Below are 19,880 nucleotides of genomic sequence, written 5' to 3' on the forward strand. Positions count from 1 at the left end.
TGTTGTTCTGTGCGCCCAGCTACCCAAGGGTTTTCTGGCGCCCTATAAATAAACATTGGTTTTAACCCTGCTAAAAAAAAGCAAACTCTGGACCCTACCATCCCGACTAATTACAGGCCATTTACGTTGCCTTTCCTAATTAAAATTCAAATACAGGAGTATCTTGAAACTAACCATCTTTTAGGTGTCTGCCAATCAGACTTTAGGCCACAACATGGCCCAAACGGCACTAATTGACCTAAAAACCCAAATTGATGAGCTTAAGGATAAAGGGAAAACTCCCTTGCTACTCCTCCTTGACTTGTCCGCTGCCTTTGACTTGGTGGATCATGAAGTTTTATGCAACACCTTGTCTCTATGGCCCACTTTGCTAAGGACGGGATAGCTTGGGTCCAGTCCTTCTTAAATAACAGGACCATGAGTCTTCTCTCCGTCAGCAGCCGCAGACCCTATCCTGATAACTTGTGGTGTACCGCAAGGCTCTTCTATCTCCAACAATGTACAATATATTCACAAAGTCCTTGTTTGAAAAATTCGACAGTCTGGGTGTCACCTACACTAATTATGCAGATGACACCCAGATCCTCATTCCCCTTTCGGGCGATTACAATACTTGTGAATAAAATGTACTGACTCATTTAGGCATGGATGGCAGCCCATGGCCTATGCCTGAACGATGATAAAACCGAGCTCCCGATTCTTGTAACTGTGGCCAACCTGAAAAAACTTAGCACTAACTACACCGCCTTCAACATTGACGGGAACATAATTAAGGTTGTAAAGGAAGATTCTGCATTTAACCTTGAGTAAAAAGGTCAATACTATGGCATCGGCAACAGCGTATACCTGCAAGTTAATCCGGGCCTGCAGGCCATTCCTATCTAAAGTAAGTTGCATAATTTTAGCTAACGCCTTCATACAGTCGACATTGGATTACAGCAATGCCCTATACATAGGTGCAAGCAAGTACATTCTGAATAAAATTCAGATTTTACAGAATAATGCACTCCGAATGGCATTAAGTATTCCAAATAGAGTGCATATCTCAGAGCTAAGGAGACAAAATCACTTGCTGTACATCAATGACAGAATCCTACTTAAAACAGTCCCTCACATTCAAATGCCTTAACAATGCTTCAACACCCTATCTAGCTGAGAGAATAGTCATGAAACCCACTTCTCGCCCTACCAGAACTGCTAACTACTGCCTCATCATACCCATATTCAAGTTAAAAAAAATCTGGAGGAAGTCTCTTCCCTTTTCAAGGCTGCACAGACCTGGAATGTACTCCCACTGTCCCTAAGAGTGTAACAATCCTTCCTTAGCTTTAGATGCAATACCCTAAACTGGCTGAGAACCAATGACAAGTGACCTCTGATGCATTCCACTACTGAATACTGTATCATGTAATTTGGCTATTACTTTGCTGATAACGACTTCGCGAAGCCTCTTTGTATTCACCATTTATGTATGTATCACTGTCCTACCGTAGTCCTTGTCGTGTTTTCCCCTTTTATTTTTTTTCTGTAACTTAAGCTTAAAGTAAACTTGTAACCTTTGCGCCCAGTTCCCTAAGGGTTTGGTGCGCCATACAAATAAAGAAAACAAACAGCAAGTTGCACCATGTTGTTCTGGCGCCAGATTGCTCTCGGTGACAGAAAGCTCTGATGTTCTGTGCTTTGGGAAGAATGCCCTGCCAGGTGCCTACAATGGTTTTACTCCCAACCTTTCACTTGCGTGCCACCCTCCTAATACCTTTTCTAGCATTGAACTCCTGTATTGGCCTTGCAAAAAACGAACCATTACGAGGGTGCCAGAAAAAAAGCAAACTGTTATGCCCAGAACAGCATGTGCACAGTCATTGCTGAGGGATCCACCGACAAGTCGATTATTTAAAGATTCACTAATGGTTTTATTGTGGTCACAAATAAAGCAATTAGATTTGATTGCTGCCAGATGCTGGGGCTAGGGACGTAACCGCAACGATACAAGTCTTTGGTTCAAATCCCTCCTTTAACCTGGGCACCCAGAGTGACCCTTCCATCGCCTACATTTTTAACCAAAGCTGAGCAGGACTTGGGGCTCTCAATCTTTATTTTTCCATTTATAAAGTGCATTAAGTCAGGTAGCACAGTAGGGTTGTATTGGTGGGCCAAATTGGTGTGCCTTAGTTAAATAGGCAGGGTTTCAATGCTTTTCTGAAGGCCTAGTATGATTGTTCAGCTCTCAGGCAGAGTGGTAAAGTGTTCCATTGTCAGGCTGCCACAGTACAGAAGCTTGTACTCCCCCCCCCCCCCCCTTGCACTCGGTGGAACATCGGTTGGATGAGTCGATGAGTGTAAGCCTGTCTTACTGACCCGAAAAACTGGGGTTTCGTGAATTTCTGTGAGAGGTATGGAGGTGTGCAGTTGGAGAGGCACCTCTGTGTAATGGATAACGTCTTGAAAATGATTCTTTCTTGGATTGGCACCCAGTGGGCATCTCGTCTGGCTCCTGAGATGTTCTTTTTTTGGAATGTTGAGTGCAGCACGAATGGCATTGTTTTGGATCATCTGCAACTTCCAGATGTTCCTGCAAACAGTGTGTTGTATTAATCAAGCTTCAACTCGATGAGAGCTCTGGCCATGGTAAGGGTGTTTTTCGGGGATAAGAAGGGTCTGGAAGCATTGATTAGCTTTTTGTGTAGGCTATGCAGGAGGCTATGGCATTTGCCACCCGGTTTATGACTCGCTAGGTCTTGAGGTAGACAGCTGAGGTAGAGACTGGGGTCTGTAGGCCGATAATGATGGTGTATGAGGAGTTCAGTTTCTTGATTACTGCTGGTGGCCCCACCATCAGAATCTGTCGTCCTATCATTTATACAGAGGCTATTGGTGGCCATCCAGGCTTGGATGGTTGAGTATATAGTATCTGATGTAATTGAGTCATCGGAGTGGTTGCCAGAGAGGGGTAAGAGGAGCTGGGTGTCCTCAGCATAGTTGGTGGATGAAATGCCGATGTGTCCATGATGTCAAAGGGGTTTGGTGAATATATTGTAGAGGGTGGGGCAAATACAAGAGCCTTGGGACAGGTTGTATACGAATTGTTCGTTTTACAACTGTTTGAATTACAATCAACCTTTTCACAATTGACCGAATTGTGAAGGTCATTTGTAACATTTATGGAAACCCCCTGCAACCCCCAACCCCCCTGTATACCATGGGACACTCCACATGAGATGGTGGTAAGGGGGCACTAGCTGTCTCAGTGAACACCAAGTTCTGTCCGCGAGGAAGGAAGCTACCCACATTGTGGCTTCTTGTGAGAAGTTGGCGGCAGACATTATGTGATGGCAGAGTATTTTATGGTTGACCAGATCAAATGCAGCCGAGAGGTCCAGTAGGAGGGCGACTTTCCCTCAGCTCATTATCAAGTTGGTTTTTAAGGTCTAGTAGGGCTGATTCCGTTCCATGGCTTGGTCGGCATCCTGATTGGCACATAGCCAGGATCTAGGCTGCCAGATTTTTAGGAGGGAGGGGGCAGTTGTGATTGGGCAGTTGTTGTTGCCACTAAGGGGTCTTGTGTGGATTTTTTGATGATGGTAGATCCAGGCTGCTTGGTACTGTGCTAGAGGAGGAGGTGGCATTGATGAAGCAGGTGAGGAAGGGGACTAGGAGTTCTGCGCATTCCTTGATGGCCAGGCAGACTTCCTCTTTCCACCTGGATGGTTTTAAGCTCTTGAGTATGTCACCAACCCCTATTTCTGATACATTTTGGAAACGAAATTCCAAGAGGTTCTAGGAGGTGGGGAAGTAGGTAGGTAAGGGTAGGGTTGGGTTTTTGAGTAAAGCCTTTGTCAGATTTTTTTTTGGAAGACCATTTTGACCTGCATGGCTTTTTGGATGTTTGAACACTATTCTTTGTCTTTGAGAGTTGCTGGGACTTAGTGAAGAGATCTTTCGTGTTTGACTTCACATTTCTAATTCTAAGGTTGTAGGAAGTCTTTTTAGCAAGAATGATGGAATGTTTGTATTGCTTAGCGATGGTTTTAAAACCTAGTTTGTTGAGGTCTGTTGAATTATTTCCAATTTGATTCAGCCTGGTGGTTTTAAAATCTAAGTTCTTGCAGGCCGTTTGCGAACCATCGGTTAGTGTGGCCGGCAGGTTTGGGGTTGCGTGGTATGAGCGGGGCCCGAGTGTCAACTGCAATTGTTAGTCTTCAGTCAGAGGTCGGCCAGTGCACTAGGATCTCTGGAGAGGTGGAGGAGATGTTCAGTCAGGAGAGGATTGAGCAGTGGGGCAATGTTCTCTTTTGTAGGTTTACAGGAGCTGCAGGCCCAAGTAGCTGGTAGGGGTGGATGGGAGTGCATGGTGGCTGGGAGGAGAGGAATGACGAAGATCACAATGTGGTGGTTGGACAAGGGGTAAGGGGGGGGAGGGGAAGATGACACTGACGTCCACTTGACGGTTAAGGTCGGCTATCCAGTCCAGCGTATGACCTTTCATATGACGCAGTGGGTAAAGCTTAATGCACTGAGTGAGTTAGTCATACAAGCTGCATTCTAGTCTGAAGGATCGTTCAAGCTCCGGTTGAAGTCCCCTAGAATAAAGGATCTTGAGGTGGGTTTACATTATGGCCAAGGGAGTGTGAGGCTTTCTTCAAAGCTTCCCAAGGGGCCAGGTGGTCGATATACAATGTGAAGGGACAAGGATTTAATAGCCGAGTAGAGCAGTTCGACAGAGTAGGATGCTGTTACCATCTATGGCAGTATCAAGTAGTCTAAATACCAAGGACTCTTTATAGATGAGTGCTACCCCTCCTTCTGATCTGTCATTTCTATGTATAGTGTATCCAGGTGGCATGGATAAGGTAAGGGCTGGGCCTGAAGCAGCGTGTAACCAAGTTTCAGGGATTGCTAGGAAGTCCAGATTGAGGGTCATGGTGAGGTCTCATATATCTTCCTACCTCTTCCTGGCCATCCTCTCCTCTCCTGCTGGTGTCTCCTTGTCATCGCTCTTTCTCAACACTCGTTCCTTGCTGTTTCCTTTTTCTTGTATGTCACTCTCATCCTTTCCTTTATTCTGATGTTCCTCCTACTTTCTCTAGATGTTTCTCCCCCTCTTTTCTCTTTTATGACAATCTTCCCTATTTGTGTCTTCCCAGGCCCTCTCCTCACAGATTTCTCCTACTCTCCTTCTCTTACCCACTCTTTCCCCTTCTCACCAGCTCCTCACTGGTGAGACATGCTTTCCTCTCCTGCACCTCCAATCCGACTCCAAACGTCCCCAGGTTCTGCCTGCTTCATTTCTATACCCTAATAGGCTTGGGGATTGGTTGTATACGAATTGTTCGCATTACAATTGACCGAATTGTGAAGGTCAATTGTTACATATATGTGGGGGAAACCCATCCCACCCCCCGCAACCCCATATATTTGTGCAAAGGTCAATTCGGACCCTTGACTTTTGGTCAATTAGGTCATTCCAACAATTGTGTTTGAACAATTTGGGTAATGCCTGGGGAATATTGCCTCAAATGTAAGATGGCAGCTGTGTTCTGAATGTGAGAAAGCTAAATGAATGGTGCAGGCTACAAACATCCCAGATGGGCTTGGTAGCGCGGAGGCCTGCCCTGCCTGTGGTTCTGCACATGGGTGGCTTCTATCTTCTGGTCTTGTCTGCTGCTGGGTTGAGTGATGCCTGTTGCCTGATGATGGCTCAGGTAGTAAGTCTAATTCTCCCATACGTGACCTCCAACTCTCACATCTGAACTAGATTGGGTTTGCAGCCATTCTTTCTGCCACAACCATGCTGGGGTTCTGAGCAGGACTACTCTTACCTCTCAGGATATGGATGGGTGATGGAGCCTAGGACTACCTCTGCATACTGCCGCTGGGGCCAGTGTTGCAGGATGAGCGGCCGTCACTGGCACTGGGGTCCTTAAATCCTCATCCACTAGCCACCCGCATTTAACCTCATGCCAACTGACAAAGCAAGTGTAAAGCTGGAAACCATGTATATTTGTTCAGGAGTCTGATGGAACAAGTCTCTTTCTTGATCTCTTGGCTGAATATGATGTCCTTGCATCCCTTGACAGGCAACCCTGGAATATAAGTTTATAGGTTTTGGAGCACCCTACATGTCGGTGTAATGCTTTTTGCCTACAAAAATCCACAGGTTGTTTTAAAGCTGCATTATTTTTCTGTCGGAGTTCTTGTTCCATACTGTATTGCCTTAAAGCACTTTAAAGTCGCTCTCCATATTGGCAGTCTGTGAAACTAATCCTCTCAATGGATCAATGCACCACCTGCCTGGAAAGTAGGGCATTCCAAACATCACAGGCCTTGACAAGTTTCATAACCGGCTATATGTAAGTATGTATATCTGAAGGAGTGGTGCTGAAAGCTAATGTATATATTTACCATCCATTTATCATACAAAAAACTTTTTTCCCTCTTAAAAAGGTTGATGTATTAATACATCCGTAATTAGAGGGTGTTTCTCTGCTAAGTGTAGTTCTTTCTATACCTTAAAAGTAGCATCATGGTGCTATCCGCTAGGGCAACACTGCTGGGGTTTTGAGAAACGCTACCCACTCTAAAAAGCAACTTTTAAGAGCATTTTGAGCCACTAGACTTTTCATTGAGCTAAAATGGCAGTTGTTTACTGTAGCAACCTCAATGTCTTAAGATGTCTATAAAAGATTGTTGCTGCCTGCCTTTGTACCTTAAAAACTTAGTTTTAACCCTATATTTTTATTTATGGTGGTGATGGTGTATCGAGTGAATCTATTTTTGAAGAGTTGAGGACCATCATCTATCAAATAACATTCTAATAATTCTTATAAACAAGGGACTAGTATTGCGTGAAGGAAGGTGGGCACCACCTAGTTTGAACACATTAATTATGGGTGGACCACCAAAACACTGAAGACTAAAAATTCAAAAAATATAGATTTTGTTTTATTTTCACTAATAAATAATTCACTTTAAAGGCAATTTTATTTTTAATAAAACAGGATAAAGTGCATAGGTGCCAAAGGACTTCATAGTCCCATTCATAAAAATCTTTCTCCAGCATTGGATCTTTCTCCAGCATTGGATCTTTCATGGATTCACATGCTTAGAATATTCCCCCGTCGTCAGGCTGGGAACCCTCGGTATATTTATAAAGACGTTTTCCATAGGAAAAATGTCGACACTTCTTTGTCCTATCTACGTCGTTTTGGGCCGCTTACGCCTGCACCAATAGGACGTAGTGGTATAAATAGCCCAGCACCCGCGGCTCCCTTCAGATTTCAACCGTCTACCAGAGTAGTGGGATCCCCTCGAGTATCTGCTATTTTTTACAATGTTGAGTTTTTTTTTTTCTTTCGAAAATGTCTGGGAAGGCATTATTTCGCCCGTGTGCTACATGCGGTTTAAAGAAGGTGTATGAAGGAGATGGGCATATGGACTGCATATACTGGCTTCCTCCTCATCATTCGGCTGACACGTGTGAAATCTGTAAAGGCTTCTCACAGAAGACCCTGAAGGATCGGAATAGACGCCTGGTAACATGGCTAAATGATGGAGTGGGTGCATGCCCACCATCGAAGGTAGGCTCTACTCCTAGCTTGGCCTCGCTCAAAATCTTCAGTACACCCCCCCCCCCGTCGCTCCGTATCGGCAGAGCTGCCGGCGAAGAAGCCACGTTTGTCGGAAAAACGTTCCTCGAAAAAACATTCTGCGAGGGACTCTTCATCAAAGAAGGCTTCATCTTCCTCCTCATCAAAAAAGTTGATCTGTTGAAAACCTCCTCAGGAGACCGCCACAGGTCTTCCTCGAGTCGAGAGTCGTCGACACACAAGTCAAGCTCCAAAAAGGCGGGAATGCCTTAAAGCTCTGCACTACAACAAATGTCGTCCTTGATGGCAGTCCGGTCGTCTACGCCTTCTTTACCATCGGCGCAAGCTCTTCCTACGATCACTTTGTCGATTCAAACGACGGCTGTGGAGAAAATGGCGTCGACGGTGGCCCCTTCGGTGGGTTGGCAACCAGAGGTTTTTGACCCGGTCTTGCTTGGGGCCTTGTTACAACAAGAAGCAGCCTTCTCCACCTAATCGGTAGAGGATGACCGTGGCCAGATAGTGCAACCATCAGATCTGGGATTGCAGGGGTCAATTTGTTTGCGCTCTCGAGTGAACGTAGTATCCCAGTCACCGCTCCTTAGCTGAATCCCCAGTCGGTATTGTCCCTGGAGGTGTTATCCACATTGGAGAAGCTGTTGGGACGCTTGGACGCACAATTGCCTCAAGTTAGTGTCCCAGCAATAGTACATGCTACGCCAGCTGACGATCAGCTCCTCGATCAACGGCTAGAGTACCGACAACTTTTTTGGTTAGTGAAGATCGTCCTCGCTCACACCCGGAAGAAGAGCTGCCAGAGTCTGAGTCGGAACGAGAAGGGTCTTTTTCAGACGTATCATCATCATCCCCCTCAAGAGACCCGACATGGGATTCGGAAGCTGAGATAGAAGCTCCAAGAAGCCCAGCGCAACCATCACCACCGGATGACATCGGTTCCTTCCATGGAATGATGAGAAAAGCATGTACAGAGTTTGGCCTGGCCCCAGAGGAAGAAAGACTGTTTCTTATTTGATCATATGGGCAAGAGAAGAAAGTCTGTTTTCGATTCCCATTTTAGACCATGTCTGGCAGGAGGGGTTGAGTACCATGCGTCATCCGTTCTCAGAGCCGGAGATTAAAGGACGACTAGAAAAGAAGTTCAAAGCTCTGGAGTCAACTCCAAAGTGTTTGTCGTCTCAACCTACACCGGAATCTGTCGTATCCGTAGTGGCGGCCAGGAAGGCAAGGTCGCAGCATAAATGCACGACCCCCCCCACAACCACCCCCCCCCCCCTGCCCTCCCGGCCAAAGAGGCCAGGAGGCAAGGTGCTTTTGGCAAAAAGAATGTTGTCGATAGGAGCGACGTCAGTAAAGGCGGCCAACTCTCTAGCTATTCTGGCTAGATATGACAGAGAAATGTGGCATCATCTAGCCCCTATCCTGGACAATCTACCAGAAGAACACAGGAAGTCGGCTATGCTGCTGGTACGTGAGGGGGAAGAGGCTTTCAATCATTCGCTTAACATCGCAGTAGACCTGGCAGAATCAGGTTTTAAACAAATCAATAACGGAGTGGTTTTGAGGAGGCAAGCCTGGCTTAAGTGTACGACTTTGAGAGCAGAAGTACAATACAAGGTGCTTGATATGCTGTGCGAAGGGGAGCAATTGTTTGGAGAGAAAGTAGACGAGGCCTTGAAAGGCATGAAGGAAGACTCTGATACTGCTCGCTCGCTTGGAGCCCTCCAAAGCGGCAGAAATCTTTGTTCTTTTCGTCCCTTCAGAGGGGCATCAGGTAACTCCCGATTTGGGTCATCTAGGGACCGAGGTTTCAGTAGACCATCCTACTCATCTCAAAGTTACAGACGAGTGGCCCAAGCGACTTCTAGAGGCCGGGACGATCAGGCTTCAAGAAGGAGAGGTTACTCATCGTCCACGAAGGACAAGCAGTCTGAGACCCAGCAACGACAAGCTTCAGGATGTCCTGGGAGGCAGAGTGTCTCGTCTTGTCGACGAGTGGGAGCGAATAACATCCGACCGATGGGTTTTGGACCCAATACATCGGGCCACTCTTTACAATTCAAGGACATGCCACCGCACATTCCACCTGTGTTTTCGGCGCAACCCCATCTTCAAATAATACAGCAAGAGGTGGCGCTTATGCTACAGAAAGGGGCTATAGAACTCGCTATAAATTCAAGGATAATCCCATTCGGTCTGAAGTCATCTCCCAGGACGTTCACAAAATGTTCGGCTCCTGTAGCAGCTTGGTTAAGAAAAGGTGGTCATCATGTTTACCCTTATCTGGACGATTGGTTGGTAAGGGGATTGTCTCCATTGATGGGACAAGAAAGTTTGAAAGCCACCATGTACCTGCTGCAGCGATTGGACTTCGCGATAAACTTCGAAAAGTCCCCCTTAGCTCCCTCAAGGACCTTGGTATTTCTGGGTGCGGAGTTCCAGACGCAGTCAGGATTGGTGAAACCATCCGTGGAAAGAATTCTCAAGCTAAGACACAAGGCAATGGAGTGGAAAGTCAACACCAGAGTGTCAGTAAGAAAAGGCATGTCAATACTGGGGGCCATGGCGTAATGTATCCCCTTAATAAACAACTGTCGTCTCTTCATGAGGCCGATACAAGAATTCTTGGTGGACAGATGGTCCCAGAGTCGAGGACTATAGTCAGACAAATTGACCATCAGCAACAAGCTTGTGCAAGCACTGCAGTGGTAGAGAATCTCCATAAATCTAACAAAAGGAATGTCCCTACAGGAACCAGAGTTCCAGATGACGGTGGTGACGGATGCTTCTCTGACTGGATGGGGTGCTCATCTGGAGTCCCTGCAAGTTCAAGGTCGGTGGTCATCGGAGGAGTCCACCCTTCACATCAATGTGCTGGAGTTGAGGGCGGTGTGTTGGGCCCTGAAATCCTTTCTACCACGCATAAAGGGATCGGTCGTATAACTGACTGATAATACAACAACAATGTTTTACCTGAGAAAACAAGGATGTACTCGCTCCTGAACCCTCTCGACCGAAGCCCAAGAAATATGGCATTGGGCTCTCGAACAGAAGATGCATAGATTGGCTTTCCACCTGCCAGGAGTAAAAAATGTACAAGCGGACTCTCTCAGCAGAGAAATTAATCGACTGCACGAGTGGGAGTTAAACGACCAACAACTAGAGAAGGTCTTCAGAGAGTGGGGCCACCCTGCCCTGGATCTCTTTGCAATGAGAGTGAACAAGAAGTGGTTGAAATACGCGAGCAGGTGGTCACAACCTGACTCACAGGAGGAAGCATTCTCCTTCCTGTGGATGGACAAGTTTCTGTACGCGTTCCTGCCGTTTCCACTCATACGTCGGACTCTACAATGTATTCACAGATATCCATGACGTTTGATCCTGGTGGCCCCGTACTGGGCGAGACGAGCATGGTTCTCCGATCAACTTCAGCTATCGATAACAAAACCAGTGAGGTTCCAGAAGCTCCCCGAACCTTCTTTCTCAGGACAAGGGAGTGGGTTGGCATCATGGCCCGGACGGCCTCAGCCTGACGGCTTGGCTCTTGACTTCTCCGAATTTGGGTCACTGACAATTTCATCAGACTGTCGTCGAATTTTACAAGCTGCAAGGGCTCCGTCCTCGCTTCATATGCGTGTAAGTGGAAGAGATTCTGCATGTGGTGCAGGGATTAGCCAGGTTTGCAGCCTCTGAACACGCCAGAACAGCTTCTCCCATACTTGCTGCTCTTAGCATAAAAAGGTTTATCTTTTTTCTTCGATCAAAGTGCATCTGGGTGCTATTTCAAGATTCACTCGGAAAAGACATTCAGTACCATTGTTTAGTGACCGGTTAATTAAACATTTTCTGAAAGGTTTATTTCGAACTCTTCCTTCAACTAAAACATTTCCTCCGAACTGGAGTCTTAACCTGGTGTTGGCAGCGCTAATGAAGGCCCCTTTCGAACCTATGTCATCGTCATCAAAAATCTTATTGTGGAAACTAGCCTTTCTGGTGGCTGTTACTTCAGCACGGCGGCTTTCGGAACTACAGGCGTTAGTTATTGACCCACCATACTTGAGATTTTTCAAAGATCAGGTGGTATTGGCAACCAACCCTCATTTCATACCTAAAGTTCCATCCATGTTCACAAGCATTCTTCTATGGTACTACCAACATTCTTTCCAACACCTTCATCTGTCGCGGAGAAAACTCTCCATACGTTAGATGTGAAAAGAGCTCTGAGTTTTTGAGTACGATGGAGGTAAAATTTCAGAGGTACAAGACCACTATTTGTGGCTTATGGCCCTTCGGCTAAAGGAAAAGCGATTTCAAAACCAGGACGGGCCCGATGGGTATCGTCTATGATTGCCTTTTGCCATTCGAAAGCAGGAAAACCACTGGAAAAGCATCCAAGAGCCCATTCGACGAGATCCACTTTGTCGTCGGCGGCATTGTGGTCTGGAATTCAGCTGGGTGAGATCCGTCAAGCGGCATACTGGTTGGTGCCACATACATTTACCCGGCATGAACAACATGCAGAGGATATACAGCTGGGACGAGCAGTCCTACGACACCTGTTTCAGTAAGGTTAGCCCCGTAGAGGGGAATGTCCTTCCGTCAATGTATCTTAATGAGTTTTTACTGTTAATATGCTATGACTAAAAGTGGTGCCATGGCGAAATGCGTGTGTGGCTATGATATTGGTTCGCATACACACCTACAAAATTGAGGGTACTGCTATACAATCTATTCTAAGCATGTGAATCCATGAAAGATCCAATGCTGGAGAAGGGAATAGTTTCTTACCTGTAACTCCATTTCTCTAGCATTGGTATCTTTCATGGATTCACATGCGTCCGCCGGCCTCCCCTGCATGCAAACCATACATACCCCATACTACTTTAGGGGTTAAAATCTGAAGGGAGCTGCGGGGGCAGGGCTATTTATACCACTACGTCCTATTGGCGCAGGCGTAAGCGGCCCAAACCGATGTAGATGGGACACAGAAGTGTTGAAATTTTTCCTATGGAAAACGTCTTTATAAATCTACCGAGGGTTCCCAGCCTGACAGGGAATATTCTAAGCATTTGAATCCATGAAAGATGCCAATGCTGGAGAAATGGAGTTACAGGTAAGGAACTATTCCCTTCACTTAACAAACCACACACATGGTCAGACACACTCATCACTCCCATCAAGAAAGTGCAAATGCTAATATCAGCAACGTACTATGCCAATTTGCAAATACATCCAACATAAAGTGCAGAAATATGTAGATAGCAAATTATATCCACATATGTAGATGCAACAAACATATGGTCCATGAATTAGAGCCTCATGTCAAGATCCGAGAATATGGTTGACTAGTGGAGGCCTTAAATTCTTAAAAAATAAGAGCACAACACCCAGTCAAAATGTCATAATTGTACAAATGCCCTGCATTGCTAGTTTTAACTTTCAGATGACTGATCGTGCTATCCCATAGTCTTCATCAGGACCAAGACATGTGGTGACCTTCACTTCTGCAAATTAATCATGCAGGACATGATCTTCATTAGATGACTTCAAGAAGAATGACTACACGACCAGGAATGGTATAAAACCTAAAAATCCTTATGTTCATCTTAAAAAATATTGCAGGGCTCCATATCGATGAGCAGTCTCCTATCCTTGAAAAAACTCCTAAGAGTACACAAATGGAAGTTGTGGAAATAATCTTCATCTGGGCCAGTACTATTGCAATCTCTGCAATATAGTTACCCAATAGATGTGCATTTCTCCATGATTCTGGTGTCTCGGCTCTCTCCAAAACATCGGTAGACTGGCATGCCATGCTAAACGAGTCACCTTTGTTTCCTGTGGTTCTTACTTTTTGCAGAGTACGATGACGCAACAATTGTGTATTTTCATCTATAGCAATAATGACTCAAATATTCCTTCAAAGTTTGTTCTGTATTTCACATTTCATAACGTAGCATTTGAGACAAACGACCACATCCAGCATGACACTCCATTTGCCTTTCTGCTTAATAGTATGTGAGTACTTTACTTCCAATAGCAATATCTGCCAATGGTTTTACTACCTGAGCATATGCTGGAAATGCATGTTATCAGATGACTAGTTCTGCCATAAGATGTGAGTACCTGGAAATGTCATGGAAAATTACCACATGACCATAAGGTTGCGGGTTAGTACCATGGCATACGAGTGCAGCGCCTGGCAAGTGGCTTTACATTGAATTTCCAAAGCCAAAATTGTTTCATTTGCCAGTGCCCTTTTCTGTTTGGTCTTTAAGTTGAAACTAATGCATTGGTGTGACAGTAGGAGCAAGATGGTATGTGAGGAGGGACACACAGCTTGTTAGTTTTGTTTGCTTCTCCAGCATTGGATCTTTCATGGATTCACATGCTGTGACATATTTCCTGTTGTCCGGCTGGGAAAACCTTGGTAACTTTAACCTAGCGCCTTGGTGTCCTATTGACGTCCTTTTTGGGTGATTTAGGCTACCCAATAGGATGTCCGGTATAAATAGCCCCGCCCCCACGGCTTCCCTTCAGCGTTCAACCGTCTCCAAACAGTTGGGATCACCTTGTGTCTACTCTTCGTGTTCTACACGTGCTTTTCGTACTTCGGCCATAATGTCATTTGTGGGCCAGAAGAAATCGCTGTTTAGGCCTTGTGCAACCTGCGGCCTAAAGGTCTTTGAGGGGGACGGCCATGCAGATTGTCTTTACCCCAGTCATTCGGCGGACGCCTGTGAGCTCTGTCGTGGGTTTTCTCAGAAAACACTGAAAGACTTCAACCGCCAGCAGATTTGTTGGCTCAACAAGGGTACTTACCTGGGTTCAGAGGTTTCGTCCTGGGGAAGCAAGTCTTCAGCTCCGGCGTTGAAGGAGTCTACGCAGCGGAGCGTGGTGTCCGTGTAACCCCCTGCCAAGAAGCGACGCACGGAGGTGCCAGCTTTGGAGGTGGGGGGGAAAGGTGGTTCCTCCGATTCCTGATCGCATCGATCGAAAGGTGCAAGTAGCTCATCGCTGTCGAAGTTGGCAAGACCGGACAAGTCGAAGGGGTTGAGTGATAGGCCCGAGAAGCCTGTGCAGAAGTCCGCATCGGTGGAGAAGGTGAGGGTGAGAGTCCTCTTCAAAGCACTCGTCGTCTTAGGACCGCCATAGGTCCTCTTCCAGCCGAGACTCATCAAAACACTGTTCTGGCACTTCGACCACGCGGTAGGCATTGCCAGAGAAGACCAGGCCTGAGGAGGCCTTAATGTTGTCGACAAGGTAGTCAACGGAGGTTCCTTCGTCGATGATTGTGGTACAATTCTCACTCCCTTTGTCGACTGGAGTGTCATCGGCTCGGTCCACGGCCGTGACGGTCAGTGGCCCGCAATTGCTGTCGACGATGCAGCTGGAGGCAGATGGTGGTTTGTTGCCGATGGGTGATCCATGGCAGTCTGGGGCCGGCTTCGGGACGTTGCTCCCGGTGGACATTCCTCAACAAGAGCCGACTTCGTATTCAGTGTCCTGGTCTGGAGGAGGAGCATGAACCAGGTTTCCATCGGTCAGTTCTGGGTCTGCGAGAGGCTGGTCCGTCTACATTGAGTGGGGCGGGGGTGGCCCTGTACCCGTTGGTGAACCCTCACTCTCTGCTGTCTATAAAGGTGTTAAGTACGCTCCAGTCACTGTTGGGACAATTGGATGCACGTCTTCCAGCGGCTGCAAGCCCGGTGGCTCCAGTGGTGCGTAGTGTGCCTGTTGAGGCCCCTCGCCCGAGTCTCCCCAGGAATTCGCCTCTGGTGCGGGTGACATTGCCATCACCGGTGGGGGGGAGGGTTGGGCTTTCCACAAATCCTTCCAGAGGAAGGGGGGAGCTGGTTGATCCAGAGGGCAGGCCTCGTGACACGACGTCGATGGTGTCCTCTTCGCCCATGAGAGATGTGGTATACAGACCAAGCGGTGGACCCGCCTTGTAGCTCAGCTGTGTCCGCCGGATGATATTGGGGCGTTTTAGGCTATGATGGTGAAGGCATGCCAAGAATTTGGCCTTGCTCCTGTGGAGGAGCGAAAAGACTGTTTTCTTTTCAATCACCTGGGCTAAATCTCACCAATGACTGCCATGCAGGCAGTCAACTTGGGGCCAGAAGTCGCAACATGTCGACGAGTGGAATCTTGATACTACGGACCACTGGGTACTGGATACGGTACGTCTCTGCCACTCGGAGTTTCAGCGTCCTCCTCTCCCAATGGCACCAGTGCACGTGGTGCAGCTGCACCTGCCTGTCTTGAGGCAGGAGGTCTAACTCATGTTGGCGAAGGGGGCAATAGAACCAGTCCCGTTGTTGGAACGGGGTGAGGGGGTTTACTCCCGGTACTTTGTCATCAAAAAGCCCAATGGAAAGTGGAGACCTATTCTAGATCTTCGGTCGTTGAACAAGAATCTGCAACGCCTAAAGTTCAAGATGCTTGCGCTGCAGGATGTGATCCGGGGGAGTTACTGGCGTTGTTGGATTTGGAGGACGCCTTCTTCCACATCCCGATGAGGTCAAACCATCGCAAGTTCCTGCGCTTTCTGGTCTGGGACGATCATTACCAGTTCCATGTCCTCCTGTTTGGGCTGAAGTCTGCTCCCAGAACATTCACAAAATGCCTAGCTCCAGTCGCTTCCTTCCTCCGCATGGAGGGGGCATCATGTGTACCTGTATCTAGACGACTAGTTGGTACGGGGCTGTCGCAGGCAAGGTCTTTGGATTCGCTCCAGGCGTCCATGAACCTGTTAAAACGGCTGGGGTTCGCAGTAAACTTCGCAAAATCCTTTGACGCCATCCAGGTAGTTGGTTTTTCTATGTGCAGCCCAGAGCTGCCGACTGGGGCCAAGGAACAGTGGTCTCGGTCCGCAGTTACATGTCGCTGATGAGGTCCGTGGCGTCCTGCATCCCGCTTATCCCGAACTGTCGCTTGTTCTTGTGACCGGTGCAGGAATTTCTCGCAGACGGGTGGTCGCACAGTCGGTTATGGTGGGACAAGGTGGTCATCTCCAAGGGACTGGTGGAAGCCATGAGATGGTGGGCATGAACAGACAATCTGGTATGGGGCATGCCCCTGCTGGAGCCGGTTTTTCAGTTCACGATCGTGGCAGACGCCTCCCAGGCAGGTTGGAGGGAGCACCTCGACCAGTTGCTGGTCCAGGGCCTGTGGTCTCGGGAGGAGGCAGTATTGCACATCAACGTACTGGAGTTGCGAACGGTGCACTGGGCCCTAAAATCCTTTCTGCCTCGCATCCACGGTGCGGTGGTTCGGGTGTTGATGGACAATACCACCACAATATTTTATCTAAGGAAGCAGGGGGGCACAAATTCTCAGCTCCTGTCCAGGGAGACGTGGCATTGGGCCATTGCTCGGGGAATTCGCATTACGGCTTACCGTCTGCCAGGGGTGCAGAATGTGCAGACAGATGCTCTCAGCAGAGACTGGGGGCAGTTGCACGAGTGGACGCTGAAGGAGCAGGTGACTAATAGCTTCAGGAAGTGGGGTTCCCCCCCTCTACTTGTTTGCCACGCCAAAGAACAAGCAGTGCCCATTGTTTGCCAGCAGAGTGCTTCCAGGGTCAAAAGGAGACAGCCTTCTCGTTCCCATGGACGGGCCGCTTGGGGTATGCATTTCCACTGCTTCGACTGACAATCCAGTGGGTGCGCAAATACCAGTGCAGAATAATCTTAATCGCCCCATTCTTGCACAGACAGGTGTGTCTCTCGGATCTCCTTCATCTAGCGGTGGAAGAGCCGCTTCGTCTGGGGGCGGAACAGGATCGGCTATCGCAGGACGAATGGAGCGTTTGGCATCATGATCTGGCATCTCTCAGCCTGGCTGCATGGCTCCTGACCACTCTTGAGTTTGGTAATCTAGGTATTTCACAGGAGTGCCGTCGGATCCTGGAGGTGGCAAGGACACCTTCTGCTAATGTCTTACAGTAGAAAATGGGCGAGATTCTGTGCCTGGTGTGAACAGCAGGCGGGAGTGCGGCCTTTGGAGGTTACGACGGCTGCGGTTCTTCCATATCTGCTGCATCTGGCGTTCTCTTCAGTCAAGGTGCACAAAGCGGCTATTTCCAGATTCACCAGACGGTGCCATGCTACTCCTCTGTTTAGTGACAGATTGGTTAAGCATTTTCTGAAGGGACTTTTTCGGACATTTCCCCCAGAGAAAAGGTTTGCTCCGGTATGGAGCCTCAATGTGGTTCTCGCTGCTCTCATGAAACCTCTGAGCCCATGTCGACAGTGTCCTTGAGGCTCCTCTGTCTGGTTTCTAGTGGCAATCGCATCTGCCAGGAGGATTTCGGAGGTTCAGGTGCTGGTCATTGACCCATAGTACCTGCGATTCATGAGGGAAAAGGTTCTCCTGTCTACTAATCTGCACTTCGGCGACCACGCCGGCGGAAGGAGCCCTGCATTCTCTGGGCGTTAAGAGGGCGCTGAAGTTTTATCTGGCCCGCACTCCGGCTTCAGGCAGTCAAGCTGTTTGTGGCGTTTGGTCCCTCCTGCAATGGACAATCCATTTCCAAGCAAGGACTTTCCCGTTGGGTCTTGTCCACAATTTCATTTTGTCACAAAAAGGCTGGCAAGCCCTTTAGGGGCAATCCTAAGGACCATTCTACAAGGTCCACGGCATCTGCGGCGCTCGGGGCTGGAAACCCGCTCATTGACATTTGCCAGGCGGCTTCTTGGGCGGTGCTGCATACCTTCACCAGACACTATTGTCTGGGTCAGAAACATGTGCGGGTGTGATGGGTGGTCCTTCCACGCCTGTTTTAATAAGGTAAGCCCTGCAGCGTCCGGGGTTTGTCTTTACTCTGTCACTTGCTGGTTCTGTTATCATACATGTTGTTGTTGTTTGTTATGTCATGGTTATAGCCTGGGAGCATGGTATTGGTTTGACTGTTATGCACCTCCAAGAGTTGGTCGTACTGCTATGTACTCTATTCACAGCATGCAAATCCATGAAGGATCCAATGCTGGAGAAGGGAGTAGTTCCTTACTTGTAACTCAATTTCTCCAGCGTTGGTATCTTTCATGGATTCACATGCGCCCGCTGGCATCCCCCGCACCCCCCCTTGCAGGCAAACGTGATTCGGGTTTCCTCTACTTTGGAGGTTAAAATCTGAAGGGAAGCCGTGGGGGCGGGGCTATTTATACAGGACGTCCTATTGTGTAGCCTAAAGCACCCAAAAAGGACATCGATGGGACACTAAGGTGTTGACGTTTTCCATAGGAAAACGCTAGGTTAAAGTTACCGATGTTTCCCAGCCTGGCGGGAAATATTCACAGCATGTGAATCCATGAAAGATACCAATGCTGGAGAAATGGAGTTACAGGTAAGAAACTACTTACATATATAGCCACCCTTTGGTTGCACATAACCATTTCCACACACTACATACCCCCTACCCTCCTATCCCAGAACACATCCTCCTGGGGTCTCTTTGAGCTTGCTCTTTCACGCAGTAACATCAAATGTTATCCTGCCTGCATTATTTCTAAGCAGTCTGCTGAGAGTTAATGGTTCAATTGCAGCTGTAAATGGCTACTGGTGTAATAAAAATGCCATTAACCAAGTGCGCCTTCAGCAGCTAGTTTTCTTCCATATACTGGTGTCTTGTTTAAAACAAGCAACCACAAAGCCAACAGTTTTTGCTTGTGGTATTAGGCATTTTCCAGGTACTGACATCATATGCCTAAGTTATCACTCAATTTTTCAGCTGTTGTGATCATGCGTACAGGTAGTGCCATTATATTAGTGTCTAGCAAATGCATATTCCATACTTAAACAAAAACCCAAACTGTTGGCTTGCCAATGCTTGTTTTCTGTGCTGTGTAAATTGGCCACTTCCCCCTCCTGAGGGGGCATGGGTGTAGCAGAGTTCAAGTACAATATTCACCACCGTTTATAACTTTAAAATCTGCAGCTATGATTGTTACACATTTTATAATTACATTTTTAGAATTGTAAGAAAGCAAAAGCCTTGTGTTTTGTGCTAACACATTTTGTATTGTATTTCTTATTGTTATAGCGCAATGTCAATCTGGGATAGCAGTTTACAGATCACTACAGTTTGCAGTGTGATAGGGGCATGGCTTGGAGCATTCCCTATTCCCTTGGATTGGGATAGGCCCTGGCAGGTCAGTTTTCCTTTTCTGTCTAAAGAAATGTGGAATGGTACATATGTCTGAAGTCCAAGCATACAAGTTCACAGAAGACAATCAAGCGCTTATGGTTTGTAGTGGACTGTGTTCTCACATT

The 19,880-nt window shown here is 47.4% G+C and overlaps 1 protein-coding gene across 1 annotated transcript in view; it reads left to right on the forward strand.

The window, feature by feature from the left end:
- The window catches only part of PIGF (phosphatidylinositol glycan anchor biosynthesis class F), a 203,817-nt gene that overhangs the window by 60,959 nt on the left and 122,978 nt on the right, over positions 1-19,880 (forward strand). Inside the window, exon 5 of the mRNA XM_069608440.1 lies at positions 19,651-19,759. Coding sequence (XP_069464541.1) covers positions 19,651-19,759 — 109 coding nt within the window. The remainder of the gene's footprint in view (positions 1-19,650; positions 19,760-19,880) is intronic.

The sequence above is a fragment of the Ambystoma mexicanum genome, chromosome 4q, assembly GCF_040938575.1.
Source record: "Ambystoma mexicanum isolate Mex_15411 chromosome 4q, UKY_AmexF1_1, whole genome shotgun sequence".
Classification (NCBI taxonomy): domain Eukaryota; kingdom Metazoa; phylum Chordata; class Amphibia; order Caudata; family Ambystomatidae; genus Ambystoma; species Ambystoma mexicanum.